At 38.4% G+C, this 13,756-nt stretch overlaps 1 protein-coding gene across 1 annotated transcript in view; it reads left to right on the top strand.

Annotated features, from left to right (window-relative positions):
* Positions 1-11,294, top strand: part of LOC122813911 (zinc finger protein 25-like) — a gene marked incomplete at its 3' end in the record, with an annotated part of 269,965 nt that extends 258,671 nt beyond the window's left edge. Inside the window, exon 7 of the mRNA XM_044086455.1 lies at positions 10,237-11,294. Coding sequence (XP_043942390.1) covers positions 10,237-11,294 — 1,058 coding nt within the window. The remainder of the gene's footprint in view (positions 1-10,236) is intronic.
* Positions 11,295-13,756: the final 2,462 nt, after the last annotated feature.

Genomic DNA, 13,756 nt, shown 5'->3' with positions numbered 1-13,756 from the left:
TTTTATTTTCACAGTTACATGACTGAGTCCGTTGTAGTTTTTAAATTATGTCAGTATTGTTTGTTTTCATTTATATAAATGTATGATTGCCTATGTCGTAAGTGATAATTTAATAAAGATGTTTCTTTAAAAAATGAATAAATTTTAAAAAGCACTTTGATACAGTAAGCATTAGAGATTTTTCTAAGGGTTTTGTTTACTATGAACTTGGTTTACTAAAGGAATTTTATCGCATACACTTTCACGTAATATTGATGGTCTGTGTTTTTAAAGAATTAACAAGATATGGCACGTTATAGTGAGCTTTCATTCAACTATGATGGACTTTAACTTGCAAGTGGGTTTCCCCTGCAGGAAAGTTAGAGCGGAGAGCATTGGTTCGGGGTGCGTTTGCTTTAAATTCTGTTAAAGTGTATATTTGTTTTGTTGCTGCTGTTGCTTGTTGTGTTAACCTTTATCAAAACAGAAACATTTTTGTTTGTCTCTAAGATTTATTTTTTTAAGTCTGAGCTCTTGACTTTCTTAGGCAGGGTGTTCAGTGAGGCATGAGCTGACTTTGAGAAATCCCTTTCAACCAGTGCTTTAAAGAAGGATTGTCTCACTAGGTAATGATATTATCTGAACTACAGCAAGGTGAATAATTAATTTTTCAGGGGTGGAGCTTAGAATCTAAGGTGAAGAGTAAGTACTGTTCTGAAACATGGTAATAGATATAAAATAAATGTATTTTCTCTGTAGGTCACCAGGGGAGAAAGTAATTTCTACAGTATTTGTATTCTGGGCTGAGCTAACAGCTATTATCAGTAGACAACATTCTGTTTTAGGTACTAGCATTGAATAGTTATAACTCCTAGCTTCTTGAGAAGGTCATGGTATTTATAAGCAAGTTTTAGAATAGTTTGAATTGTGTGTGAATAGCTTTTATACACAAGCTTTGTAGCCACAGTTATTTGACTACTAACACGTTTTTATTTAGCGTAATCTAACAGATACTTGCATATTTAATAGTTAATGTGTATACAGTATATCTGGACCTGGCCAGTACCTTTGATATTATTTACCCATATTACACCAGGCATTAATGACAGGCTTGAAAATCTGAACATAAACCCTGTGTTGGATGGTTAACTAGTTGTCTGACAGAAGTGATGTAGCTAGAGTGGTGTATCAAAGGTCTCACATGGTCCTTCTTTGTTAGTTATCTGTTTCTCAGACCTCAGGCCAACACTCCTGACCTGTGGTTATCCAAGTTTGTAGATGACTGTAATTAGGTGGTCTTCGATCTTCCATGGACTCTTGGTTACTGGTGCAAGGACAAATCGTCTCAATTTAAATGTGAAAAATAATGCAGTTTAGTTCATTTGGATAACCACATATTTACATCATACAAACCATATAGGTGACACTTCCCTCCAGTCAGACAGTTTCATGAGGGCAGTACGTACTGTTAATAACTCCTTGTTTTTTGACCGTTATGTCTCTGCAGTAGTTTGAAAAGCCTCCTATCTTGCTCATCTTACTTCTAAAGGCATCTCTTCTAAAAGCAAAGAAGTCCAAATACCCTTTACTCATCTCAGCTGACCTATTATTCAATGTAATAACTCATTGGCATGTATTTGTGTAAACGTATTGCTTGAGAGAACTCCGAGATTCCTTACTCAGAAGAATAGCCACAGGATCAGTAGTTATTCAGAAAGGCTGGCAACTCTCTCTGTCTGTATTTGTTCTTTTGTTGACTTGTGCATGAGGATTTGTGTCTAGCCATTTGAGCAATGAACAATCTGACCCTCCTTTGACTCCTACTTATTTGTAACATAAATGGCTCCTTAAATACCTGGGTAAATGAAATAAACTGTTATCAGTAGATAAAGAAAGTCATAGTAGTGTTAAGATATTTACATTCCTATGTAGCCCCGCCACCTCAGATTAGCATCCTTGCTACCTTCAGTGTAACCTAAATAATTAGATGAGCAGTCTCAGAATTTCTTCTGGTATATCTTGTGTTGCTCTGCTATTGCTTAGGCTTGTAATAATCTGTAGACTGATTAAATAGTTCTTAACTGTTAACTGATTTCTTTGCACTTTGTGATGAGCTGACCCTGAAAAATAATCCACCTGGATCCAAGCTCTACCCTGGATAGCAAAAGTTAAATAAGATAAAATCAATAAAGTTGCATGATCTGTGTTTAAGTACAGCTAGCTGTTGATACCAAGCTATATTTCTTGGTTTATATTTCCTGGGATCACATATGTCCATACTGGGACTGTGCCAGCTGCAAATAAGGCTAAAATCATTTTGTGCATATTAACAGAGAGTTTAAAGCAAATAGTAGTGCACATAAAATAAGCTAGTTAGAGGGTGAACATATGCAGAATGAATCAAGCTATAAATCTATACTGGTAGCAGATGTTATAGGATCAGCTAATAACACCAGTGTCTTTAGTAGGTATTGTAAGATCAGGTTCTACACCTGTGTCTGTAGTGAGTATAATAATAAAACTATATACATGTGATTGTAAGATCATGTTCTACACATGTGTCTGTAGTGAGTATAATAATAAAACTATATACATGTGATTGTAAGCTCAAGGTGTAAACTTGTGTCTATTGTAATTATAGGATCTTGCAATATTCACACCTATGTCTGTAGAAGGTATTATTTGATCAGGCTGTACACCTTGGTCTGTATCACGTTTTCTGGGAACACACTTGTACACCTGTGCCTGTAGCAGAGATTATACGATCAGGCTTACACTTGTGTCTTTAGAAGGTGCTGTAGGATCAGGCTTTATACCTTTGCCTGTAGTCGGTATTACAGGATCAGGAGGTACACTTGAGTCTGTAGCAGGTATTCTAGTATCAGGCTGTACACCAAAGTCTATACCAGGTATTGTAGAATTAGGCTGTACACTTCGGTCTGTTGTAGGTATTATAGGATCAGGCTGAACACTTTGGTCCATATCATTTTTTTTCAGAGCACATTTGTATACCTGATATTAGAGGATCAGGCTGTTCACTTTGGTCCATATCATTTTTTTTCAGAACACATTTGTATACCTGTGCCTGTAGCAGGTATTATAGGATTAGCTATACACCTGTGTCTTGGAAAGTGTTATAGGGTCAGGCTTTACACCTGTACCTGTAGTAAGTATTACAGGATCAGGCTGTAGACCGGAGTGTGTAACAGGTATTATAGTATCAGGCTGTATACACGAGGCTGTAGCAGGTATTATACTGTCTGGCTGTATACATGAGGCTGTAGCAGGTATTATAAGATGAGGCTGTATACACAAATCTGTAGCATGTGTTAGGATCAGGCTATACAGTCAGCTCTGTAGTAAGTATTACAACAGTAGGCTTGTACATCCAAATCTGAAGCAGGTATTATAAGACCAGGCTGTACACCTGAGTCTGTAGCAGAGATTATAGGATTGAACTGTGTACCTCAGTCTGTAGCAGGTATTATAAGGTCATTCTGTACACCTGTCTGTAGTAGGTATTTCAGGATCAGGCATACACCAATTTCAGTAGTAGGTATTATAGGATTGGGCTATACAGAGGGGTATAGTGGGTGTTGTAGGATCTGCCCGCATACCTTTTTGTAGGACTGGAGTATAAAGCTATATCTGTGGCAGGTATTACAGGATCACGTTGTACATGTATCTGTGGCAAGTATTATAGGACCAGGCCATACACTGGTGTCTGTAGTAGGTTTTATATGATTGGTCCGTAAAAGGTATTATAGGCCCACTCTGTTTAGTGGTGAAAGTGATACAAGATCAACCTGCACACCTTTTTGTAGGATTAAGCCATACAGCTGTCTGAAGCAGATAAGATCAGGCCACACACCTTTTTCTTTAGGTAGTATTAATGATTAGTCTGTATGTGTGTATTTGTAGCAGGTGTTCTAGGATCAAGCTACACATCTGTGTCTGTAGCAGATATTACAGGATCAGGCCATACACTTATGTGTACAACAGGTGTTAGGATAAGGTTGTACACTGGTGTCTGTAGCAGGTATTGTAAGATCAGGCTGTGCACCTGTGACTGGATTAGGTATTGTAGGATCAAGCTGTACACCTGTGTCTATAGCAGATATTGTAGGGTCAGGCTGTACACCTGTGTTTATAGCAGGTGTTGTGGGATCAGGCTGTACACCTGTGTCTGTAAGCAGGTATTGTAGGATCAGGCTGTACACCTGTGTCTGTAAGCAGGTATTGTAGGATCAGGTTGTACACCTGTGACTGGAGCAGGTATTGTAGAATCAGGCTATACACCTGTGTCTAGAGCAGGTAATATAGGTTCTGGCTATACACCTGTGTCTTTTGTTTGTCTTCTGTGATCAGTCTGTACACCTGTGTCTGGAGCAGGCATTATAGGATCAGGCTGTGTAACTGTTTATTTCATTTTTGATGGGATCAGGCTGTGTACACCTCTACTCTGTAGTAGGTATTATAGAATCAGGCTATGTATGCTTGTGTTCTAGAGTAAGTATTATAAAATCAGGCTGTACAGCTTTGTCTGTAGCAGGCATTATTGGATCAGGCTGTACATCTGTCTCTGTAGCACATATTATAAGGTCAAACTGCACTCCTGTATCTGTAGCAGATATTATAGAATTAGCTTGTGCATTTTTGTCTGTAGTAGGTTTTATGATGTCAGGCTATACAGCTCTGTCTGCAGTAGATGTTATAGGAACACAGTTTACACCTGTGTCTAGAGCAGGTAATATAGGTTCTGGCTATACACCTGTGTCTTTTGTTTGTCTTCTGTGATCAGTCTGTACACCTGTGTCTGGAGCAGGCATTATAGGATCAGGCTGTGTAACTGTTTATTTCATTTTTGATGGGATCAGGCTGTGTACACCTCTACTCTGTAGTAGGTATTATAGAATCAGGCTATGTATGTCTGTGTTCTAGAGTAAGTATTATAAAATCAGGCTGTACAGCTTTGTCTGTAGCAGGCATTATTGGATCAGGCTGTACATCTGTCTCTGTAGCACATATTATAAGGTCATACTGCACTCCTGTATCTGTAGCAGATATTATAGAATTAGCTTGTGCATTTTTGTCTGTAGTAGGTTTTATGATGTCAGGCTATACAGCTCTGTCTGCAGTAGATGTTATAGGAACACAGTTTACACCTGTGTCTAGAATAGGTATTGTATAATTAGGTTGTACACTTGTGCCTGGAGTAGATATTGTAGAATTAGGTTGCACACTTGTGTCTATATTAGGTATTATAGGATCAGGCTGTCCACTTGTGTCTGCAGTAGGTGTTATAGGATCAGGCTGTTCACCTGTGTCTGTAGCAGGTATTACAGGATCAGGCTGTACAGTGGTGAATAGAGGGTATTCTTGTAGGATTGGGCTGAAAAGCTGTGTCTGTATTTGATATTATAAGACCAGATTGTACACGTGTCTGTAGGTCTGTAGTAGGTGTCTTAAGGTCTGACTGTACAGCTGTATGTGTAACAGGAATTGGATCAGAATGTACACCTGTGTTTGTAGCAGGTATTATAGAAAATTTGTTTAAGTGGCATAAGTATAATAGAGACCATAGAGGGAATTTGTTATAAATTCAGTTGTAGAGGTTATGTAGGAAGTAATTTACTTGAAGGGAAGGAAAAGAGGCTGCAGCAAAATAAGTATGAGCACTTGGACATGAAGAGGGTTACCAGTAGGGAGACAGGAGAGAACAGTGAGCTGGAAGGTGAAACCTGACAGAGAGGTTCACGTTATAACAGTGTGAGGCAGTAATTAACCTTGTGCTACAGGCTGGTTTAGTTCAAGGGTTCATAGGTGTGTACTAGGCTAATGGCCCTGGAGCCTTTACAAGCCTAGCCCATAGAAGTGCCCTGGCATTGTGCTGTCCGATGTTAGTTCCCAGTGCCTCTGTCATGTAGAGTCACTGGAGTGATCCCCGTGGTAAACTTTCTATTTCCCATCCACTCATCAAGATTACTCTTGAAGATGGCCAGTGAGGTGCTCTGCTTGACATGTATGGGGAGTCTATTCCAAAGCATGGGCAGTCTCTGGTTTATGAACCTGTCCCTCCAGCATGTTCTGTTGATTGTGGTAATGAGGTTGAGGCCTCTGGAGTGTGTGGTGCAGAGGGATTGGGATTTCCTTAGATGTAGCATTTCTAACAGAGCTGGGTCAGACATAGTTTTATAAGTCAAACAGAGATCGCCTCTTGGTAGACGATATGAGACAGAGAATAACTGGCATTTTTTTTAGTCTGTCCATGTAGGACATGTGTTTAAGGCCTAGGATCATCTTTGTGAGGTACTTTTGTGGTCTTTCCAGCTGTTGCATGTGTCTAGTGAGGTACATGCCAAATTGGGCATTATACTTAATGATTAGCCTAATGAAGGAAGAGTAGAGGGAGATGCCTCTTTCTTCCTAGATGCAAAACCCTTGATAATGAGATGTGCCAGATAGAAGGACTTTCTGACCACAGTGGCAATGTGGCAGTCAAAGGAGAGGTTGCTATCAACCTGTGTCCCCAGATCTCTTATAATGCCTTCAGTGTTCAGTGCGCTCCCATCAATGTAGTAATTAGTGGGAACTGAGTTTTTCCCAAAGGGGATGACGCATTTTTTGGCATTAAGCTTAAGGCCATGGTTTCGACACCAGTCATTGGTCTCAGTGAGGCCTTTCTGTAGGATGTCTACATCACTTGGGGAGTTAATAATGGCTCCCAGCTTGCAGTCATCTGCGAACTTGGTCAGCCAGAGTCCCTCTGTGTGGCCTGGACCTCTGAGAAGTAGATGCCAAACAGGAGAGGACCCAGGACCGACCGCTGTGGGACTCCACTCGTGACTGGTCAGCAGTCTGACTTGGAGTCTGCTACTTTTACACTTTGGGTTCTATCTGTGAGCCAATTTGCAACCCACCTAGTGATATAGGGGTTGATGCCTAGTTTGGTGAGTTTCTTAATTGTTCCTGAGTGGGGAATGGTATCAAATGCCTTGGCCAGATCAAGGTAGGCTGTATGAACTGCCTTTCCCTCATCCAAAGCTCTGGTGACTGACTCAAAGTAGTCAACCAGGTTGAGCAGGCATATGATCTACCTTTCACAAAACCAAATTGAGTAGGATCTAGAGTTTGGAGATTCCCTATATCCTTGTTAATTAGGGCCATGATGATGTGCTCCATAGCCTTTCGTATCAGACTCATCAGACTAATAAGGCGATAATTCCAGGGGTCTGTAGTTGCTCCCCCTTTATGGAGAGGGATGACTGTAGTAGTGCGCCAATTGGTAGGGACAAAGGCTGAGGTGAGGCTGTGATTGAACAGGGCACACAGATATGGTGCCAGTTCACTTTGTGGTTCATGTAGAACACATCCAGGGATATTGTCGGGTCCCATATTTGACTAAAGTGAGCTGAACATCTGCTCATTGAGAGCAGATTTGGAAAACTGACAAATCAGCATACATTTGACTTATTTTAGCAGTAGTATTGGCAGCTTACCCAGAATATAATTTAAGAAAACAAATTAATATTTTAAATGGCAAAATGGGGGGCATCCAACAGGTGTTCTTTGGATCACGAACCGGCCCATCAAAGCATTGCATTTGAAGTTCATCCCCATCAGTATGACCCTCCTCCATTTCTTTCACCTAAGTTGCTCAGGCCAAAACCCCAAGATGCTGACATCATTATAAACTGCTTAGAAGAGCACATAATGAACTTACAGAATTGCAGTGTTGCTACACACCTTCTAGCAATATTTAGAGAAGAGTTGATTACATTTCATTTGAAAAATGATGGTGCTGTCCTCAGTCTTACCTTTCAGTTCTTGTGAGAGTTTCTGAGTTAGAACAGTATGGTGCATTAAGTTAAAGGCAAAGGCTGCATTCATAAAAGGAAAAGACTGTTCCTTCAAGATGCTGGAGTACTTGCCTTGCTGCATTTCTCAGTGCATTGTGAATTATTGGAACCACTGTTTGCAGGAGGGTTAGATTTCTTTTCTCTGCCTTCTCAGCAGCAAGCAGTATTGCTCTGAGCTTCTCATTGCAAACTTAGTAAAAAGCAACTTTAATAAAACTGACTGATCTGTTATGCAGTTTAATGTTAGTGCAGACAGAATTAGTCTGTTTTTGTTAGCAGTTTCTTTACTGTGTTTGCTAATGAGAAGCTTATAGCAGTACTGATGTACTTTATTGCAAATAAGTTGTCATTGTCATCTACTAAAAAAAAAAAATAATTGGTGCCACTGACAGTCTCGTTGAGTTTTAATAATTCATAATATATGCACACAGTAAGCATTTTGATCCTTAGAAATAGGAGGAGGAACATACGTGCTCTCAATTTTATATATGGTATTACAGCTCAGTGGCAATGTGAATGACACCATTTCATTTGTTTTCATTCCTTTTTACAGCAGTTTTATGGCAGACATGTCAGCAGCGGTGGCCATGCTCCTCTTCCAGAAATAAAATGAACATTTGTGAAAGACTTTCATTATAGGGTGAATTAGATGCTTTTTTTATGTGATTTTTCAGCATTTCTGAAATCAGAGTGAGTGAGAAGCATGAGTCTGTAAAATAGTTATGAGGCAGTCAAATAAAGGATTTTACAAATCTCTTTTTGCATGATAGCAGTGCTGGTACATATGCCCACTGATTGACCGCAGAGCTCCTGAAAAACATGCCACTCCTCAATTTTTTTTATTTCACTTATACCTCATTAGAAGGAACTAACTTTATTTTGACTCCTGTGTGTTATTGGAGCAAGTTTGAATAATTGTTATGTCCATTTTAATACCAGTCAGATATTTGAAGTGGCTTTTAAGGCTACTAGGCTAGGATGCATGTATGTGAGGGCAAGGATGCATGTATGTGAAACAACTTGGAATCAGTTACAGTGGGCATTTTATTATAACCTGACATTTCAGATAACCAATTTAGGTTTTTATAGGTGGAGGATACAGTGCAGTCTGTGAATGCAATTGACTGACTTCTACTGTCATTTTATCACAACAGTCATTGATATTGTTTTGCAAGGCTAATGTTTATGCATTTGAAAGAAGATGGGATTCTTTACACTGGCCGTATTGTTTTATTTTTGCTGATTGTTTGTCTTTGCATTGATAGTGTGGATTTCTGTCATTTAAGTGGAGATACATTACTGTTTGTGATTGACTGTACTTGTCAGTGGGCTATTGTATGTGTCTGACAGCAATGAATGTAAATACTTGACTGTGGCCATTATTGTAATTTTTAGTTGTTCACAATCTTATATGTAAGGTGTACACAATAAATTGGCAGTAATGCCTGTGTATTAAGACGGTTTATGGATGAAAGTGGCTGACCCCTGCCTTCTTTTACAGTTAATCCTTTGGTTTGCATGGCAGGAATAGTCTGCTTATGGGTGAAGCAAGCTGAAATACATTAATGTAGTTGTACTATAATTCCTTTCACTGAAACATTGAAGGCAAGTTTAAAGTGTGCAGTCAAAGCACTTATTGAAGGTCTGTAGTGCATTTAGATGTGACCAGCAAGTGGAGTATAGTGACTGTAATTCATTTCATGTTTATTTCAAAAATGGTGTTACTGAAGAATATTTTTGGAAAGATAACTAGGCATAGAAGAAAGTTAATGAACTCACATTAAGCTTTGACTTTTATATTTTGGTTCATCTTGGTTTCGTTTCCACACATACTTAAGACAGTTCTGTCTTCTTGTAAGAAAAGAAAGATCGATAGCGAAGGTAATTTTTCCAAATGTTTGTGGGCTGAGGACTGTTTCATCATAAAGCAGAATGGTATAAGTTTGTGTTTAATCTATCAAGAAACTCTCTGTTGTACTCCTTGGGCAAAACAAAAGTGCCATTATACTATGACAATGTAACTAACTTTTGACAGCATCACTGGAAATCTCTGAGGACCATTACATTTGCACTGTTCTAACAAAGCTGATTTTTTTTAGTGTTAAGTAGGTTGCAAGCTTAATTGTTGACAGTCATGGGAAGCATACAAACAGTCATCCTGAAACTACCAGTGCTGTCATCTCTTCTTGTTTCTTGACTTAGATGGTACACTCCTTTGATTTAATAGGTATACAAAGTAGATACCTGTTGGACATGGTATTGTATTCCTCCCCCAAATATTGGTAAGTATGATATGTGGCCACTGAACTGAACAGTACATGCATTCTGTTGTGATGACAATACAATACATAGCATATTTCTGTTGTAGCAAAATGCTAACAAATACCCTTGTTTTTAGGTAGAAGAAGCACAGAGTGCAGTCGGCTGTCATCACTTGGAAGACCCCAGTTACATCATTCTGCAGAAAATGTGCCACAGTATGCTCAGACTGGAAAGGAATATGACAAGCTTCATCTTAAGCCTATAAAACAGCTTCCCTCGGGACTTAAGCTGAAAAACAGTACTAAAAGTGGCACATGTTTTACTGTACAGCAAGGTTCAGCAATCTATCAGAGACCTCATAAACGGAAAAAGTCCTATAAATGTACTGAATGCAGTAAGTGTTTCACAACTCACTTTAGCCTTCGACAGCATTATGCCATTCACACAGGGGACAAACCATACAAATGTACTCAGTGCAGTAAGTGTTTCACATTTCTCGGTAGCCTTCGACATCATGAACTTGTTCACAGAGGAGAGCGACCATATAAATGTGATGAATGTGGCAAGTGTTTCATATGCCTTAGTAGTCTTCGTCTCCATCATGCTACTCACCTGAGAGAGAAACCATATAAATGTACTGAATGCAGTAAGTATTTTGCACGCAAAAGAAGTTTACTACATCATCAAAAGACTCACACGGGAGAAAAACCATATAAATGTACTGAATGCAGTAAGTGTTATGCACTCAAAAGTAGTTTACTAGATCATCAAAAGACTCACACAGGCGAAAAACCATATAAATGTACTGAATGCAGTAAGTGTTTTGCATTTCTCAGTAACCTTCTGCATCATCAGGTAATTCACAAACGTGAGAAACCACACAAATGTTCTGAGTGTAGTAAGTGTTTCACATCTTCCCGTTACCTTCAATTGCATCAGGGCCTACACACGGGAGAGAAACCATATAAATGTACTGAATGCAGTAGGTGCTTTGTAAGCAAGGGACACCTAAGATACCACGTGAACTCTCACAGAGGAGTGAAGCCATATACATGTACTGAATGTGGTAAGTGCTTTGTAAGCAAGGGACACCTGAGATACCACCTGAACTCCCACACAGGAGAAAGGTATAAAAAAGAAATGTGGACATGGGAAAGAAAGAGAGATTTGATATGGTGCAGTATTTATGCAAAGTTTAAAGCCAAATTAATCAATATAAAAAAGGCAACCACAAAGATATTTGAAGAGAAATACAGGCAAAAGCATCCAGATATGGAACATTTCACAATAAAAAAAATAATATCACAAAGAGGGAGTGTACAGAGGAAAATTAGTAAAGTAGAAGTTAAAAAAATAGAAGTTGAAGTTATGGAATGCCTGCAAATTGAAGGCTTTGTTGTAGAAGGTCTAATACAGGTTACATCACAGCATGATGGAAAGAGTCCCCAAAGTAAGGAGAAACAGGAAGATCAGGAGACATCTGAAAAAGAAATATGGACATGGGAAAGAAAAAGGGATTTAATATGGTGTAATATTTATGCAAAGGAGAAAACAAAACTACTCACTACAAAAAAAGCAGCACCAAAGATATTTGAAGAGAAATACAGGCAGAAGAATCCAGACATGGAAAAATTTACAATACAAAAAATAAGAAGACAAAGAGGAAAAGTAGAAAAGAAGATTAGCAATGAAGAAGTTAAAGAAATAGAAACTGAGGTTATGGAGTACCTGCGAGATGAAGGATTCAGTGTAGAAAATCTAACTTCTGGTTAAAAGTATTAACATCTTTGTATGAAGATTTAGCCATGAGTAAGAACTGTTTAGATGCATACACTGAACAGACACCAACCTGGCTAACAACAGGAAAAATAATGCTCCTACTTAAGAATAAACCTGCAAGTTACCCTAAAATTTATAGACCAATAACTTGCCTTCAGACGACGTATAAACTATACACTGGAATTGATGCTGCCAGAGTGTAAAAAACTTAGAAGAAAACTCAATTATGGCAATAGAACAAAAGGGCAATAAAAGCAAGTCATACGGAACAAAACATCATTTGTTGTTAAATAAAATCATAGTGGAGAAATGTAAAATGGGGAACAGTCTAAGTATGGCATGGATTGATTACAAAAAAGCATTTGACAGTATCCCACATTAATGGATAAAAGAGTGCTTAAAATGTATAAGATACACCTTACACTGATAAACTACATCACAGCAACCATGAAACAGTGGAAAACCACTTTGAAATTAAGCCATGATAAAGCACAAATTATTATTCCAGTGATAAAAATCCAAAGGGGGATATTCCAGGGTGACTCTCTGTCACCATTGCTCTTTTGCCTTGCTCTTAACCCATTAAGCTGTTGCATAACTGTTTAGGTCATGGCTATAATTTGGCTTCCAGAAAGCAACAAAGTGTAAAGACTTCTCATCTTCTCTGTTGATGATGTAAAACTGTACAGCTCATCAGATGAGGAACTGAAAGCACAATTGCAAGTATTAAAAACTTTTTCAGATGATATAAGAATGTCATTTGGTCTTGATAAATGTGCCAAAGCAACCTTTAAAGCTGGAAAGATGCAGCACCAAGAAAACTTCAGTTTGGGAAAAGAATGTGATATAAAAGAACTTGAACAAGAGGGAGTGTATAAATGTTTGGGAAATGATGAAGGATCAACAATAAAACATGAACAAATGGGAATAAAACTTAGTAAGGAATATTTTAGAAGACTTAATTTAATCCTGAAAACAGTATTGACATCTAGGAACAAAATTCAAGCTATAAACCAATTTGCTATTCCTGTCCTAACTTACAGTTTTGGAGTGATTGACTGGCCACAAAAGGTAATTTATAGATTAGACAGGAAAACAAGAAGGATATGTCATGCTCAACAAATGATTTATGAAAGTCAGTGCATAACAAGATTATATGTTCCCCGTTCTGAAGGAGGTATGGACCTCCTTGAAATAGATTACATGTTTAGATGTGCAATCGTGGGACTGCATACTTATCTGCTGACCTCACAAGAAGCAAGCATAGTCAACATTTTGAAACATGAGGAGAATAAATCTAAGATGACTTCCCTTCTTAAGCAGTATCATATCGATGTCAAGCAGGAATGGAAATCAAGCCAGAAGTAGATACAAATCAGGCAACAGCTGAATGTGTCAAAAAAACAAAAGTAAGAGTATAAGGTGAAAGATCAGATGATAAGGCAAGAAATGTGGAAAATGCATAAATAAAGTTGCAAGTATAGAAAACTCCTTGAAGAACATCATGTTGACCTGGAACCCAGGAATCATTTAGGAGAGGTGAATTCAAAGGAAAAGATGAAAGGTTAATATTGGCAGCCCAAGACAATGGGCTACGTACACATTGGTGTACAAAATCTATTGAACATGTGGGAGAAGCAAACAAATGTAAGTTTTGTAAAACAGAATTGGAAACAGTTACACATCTTGTTGCTGGGTGTGATAATACTAATGGCAGAATGACTGTGTACTGAAAGGCATAGTAGTGTGGCAAGACTGCTGCATTGGGGATTGTGCAAACACTATAATACTGAAGTAGCTGAAAAGCACTGTTAACATGAGCCACAAAGCATCATAGAAAATGACACATACCACTGTTCAAAAATAGATGCAAGAAA

This window comes from Protopterus annectens, chromosome 10.part0 (assembly GCF_019279795.1).
Source record: "Protopterus annectens isolate FY-2018-M chromosome 10.part0, PAN1.0, whole genome shotgun sequence".
Taxonomy (NCBI): Eukaryota; Metazoa; Chordata; order Ceratodontiformes; family Protopteridae; genus Protopterus; species Protopterus annectens.
The sequence above is the reverse complement of the archived record's forward strand: the minus strand, read 5'-3'. Positions and strand labels throughout refer to the sequence as shown.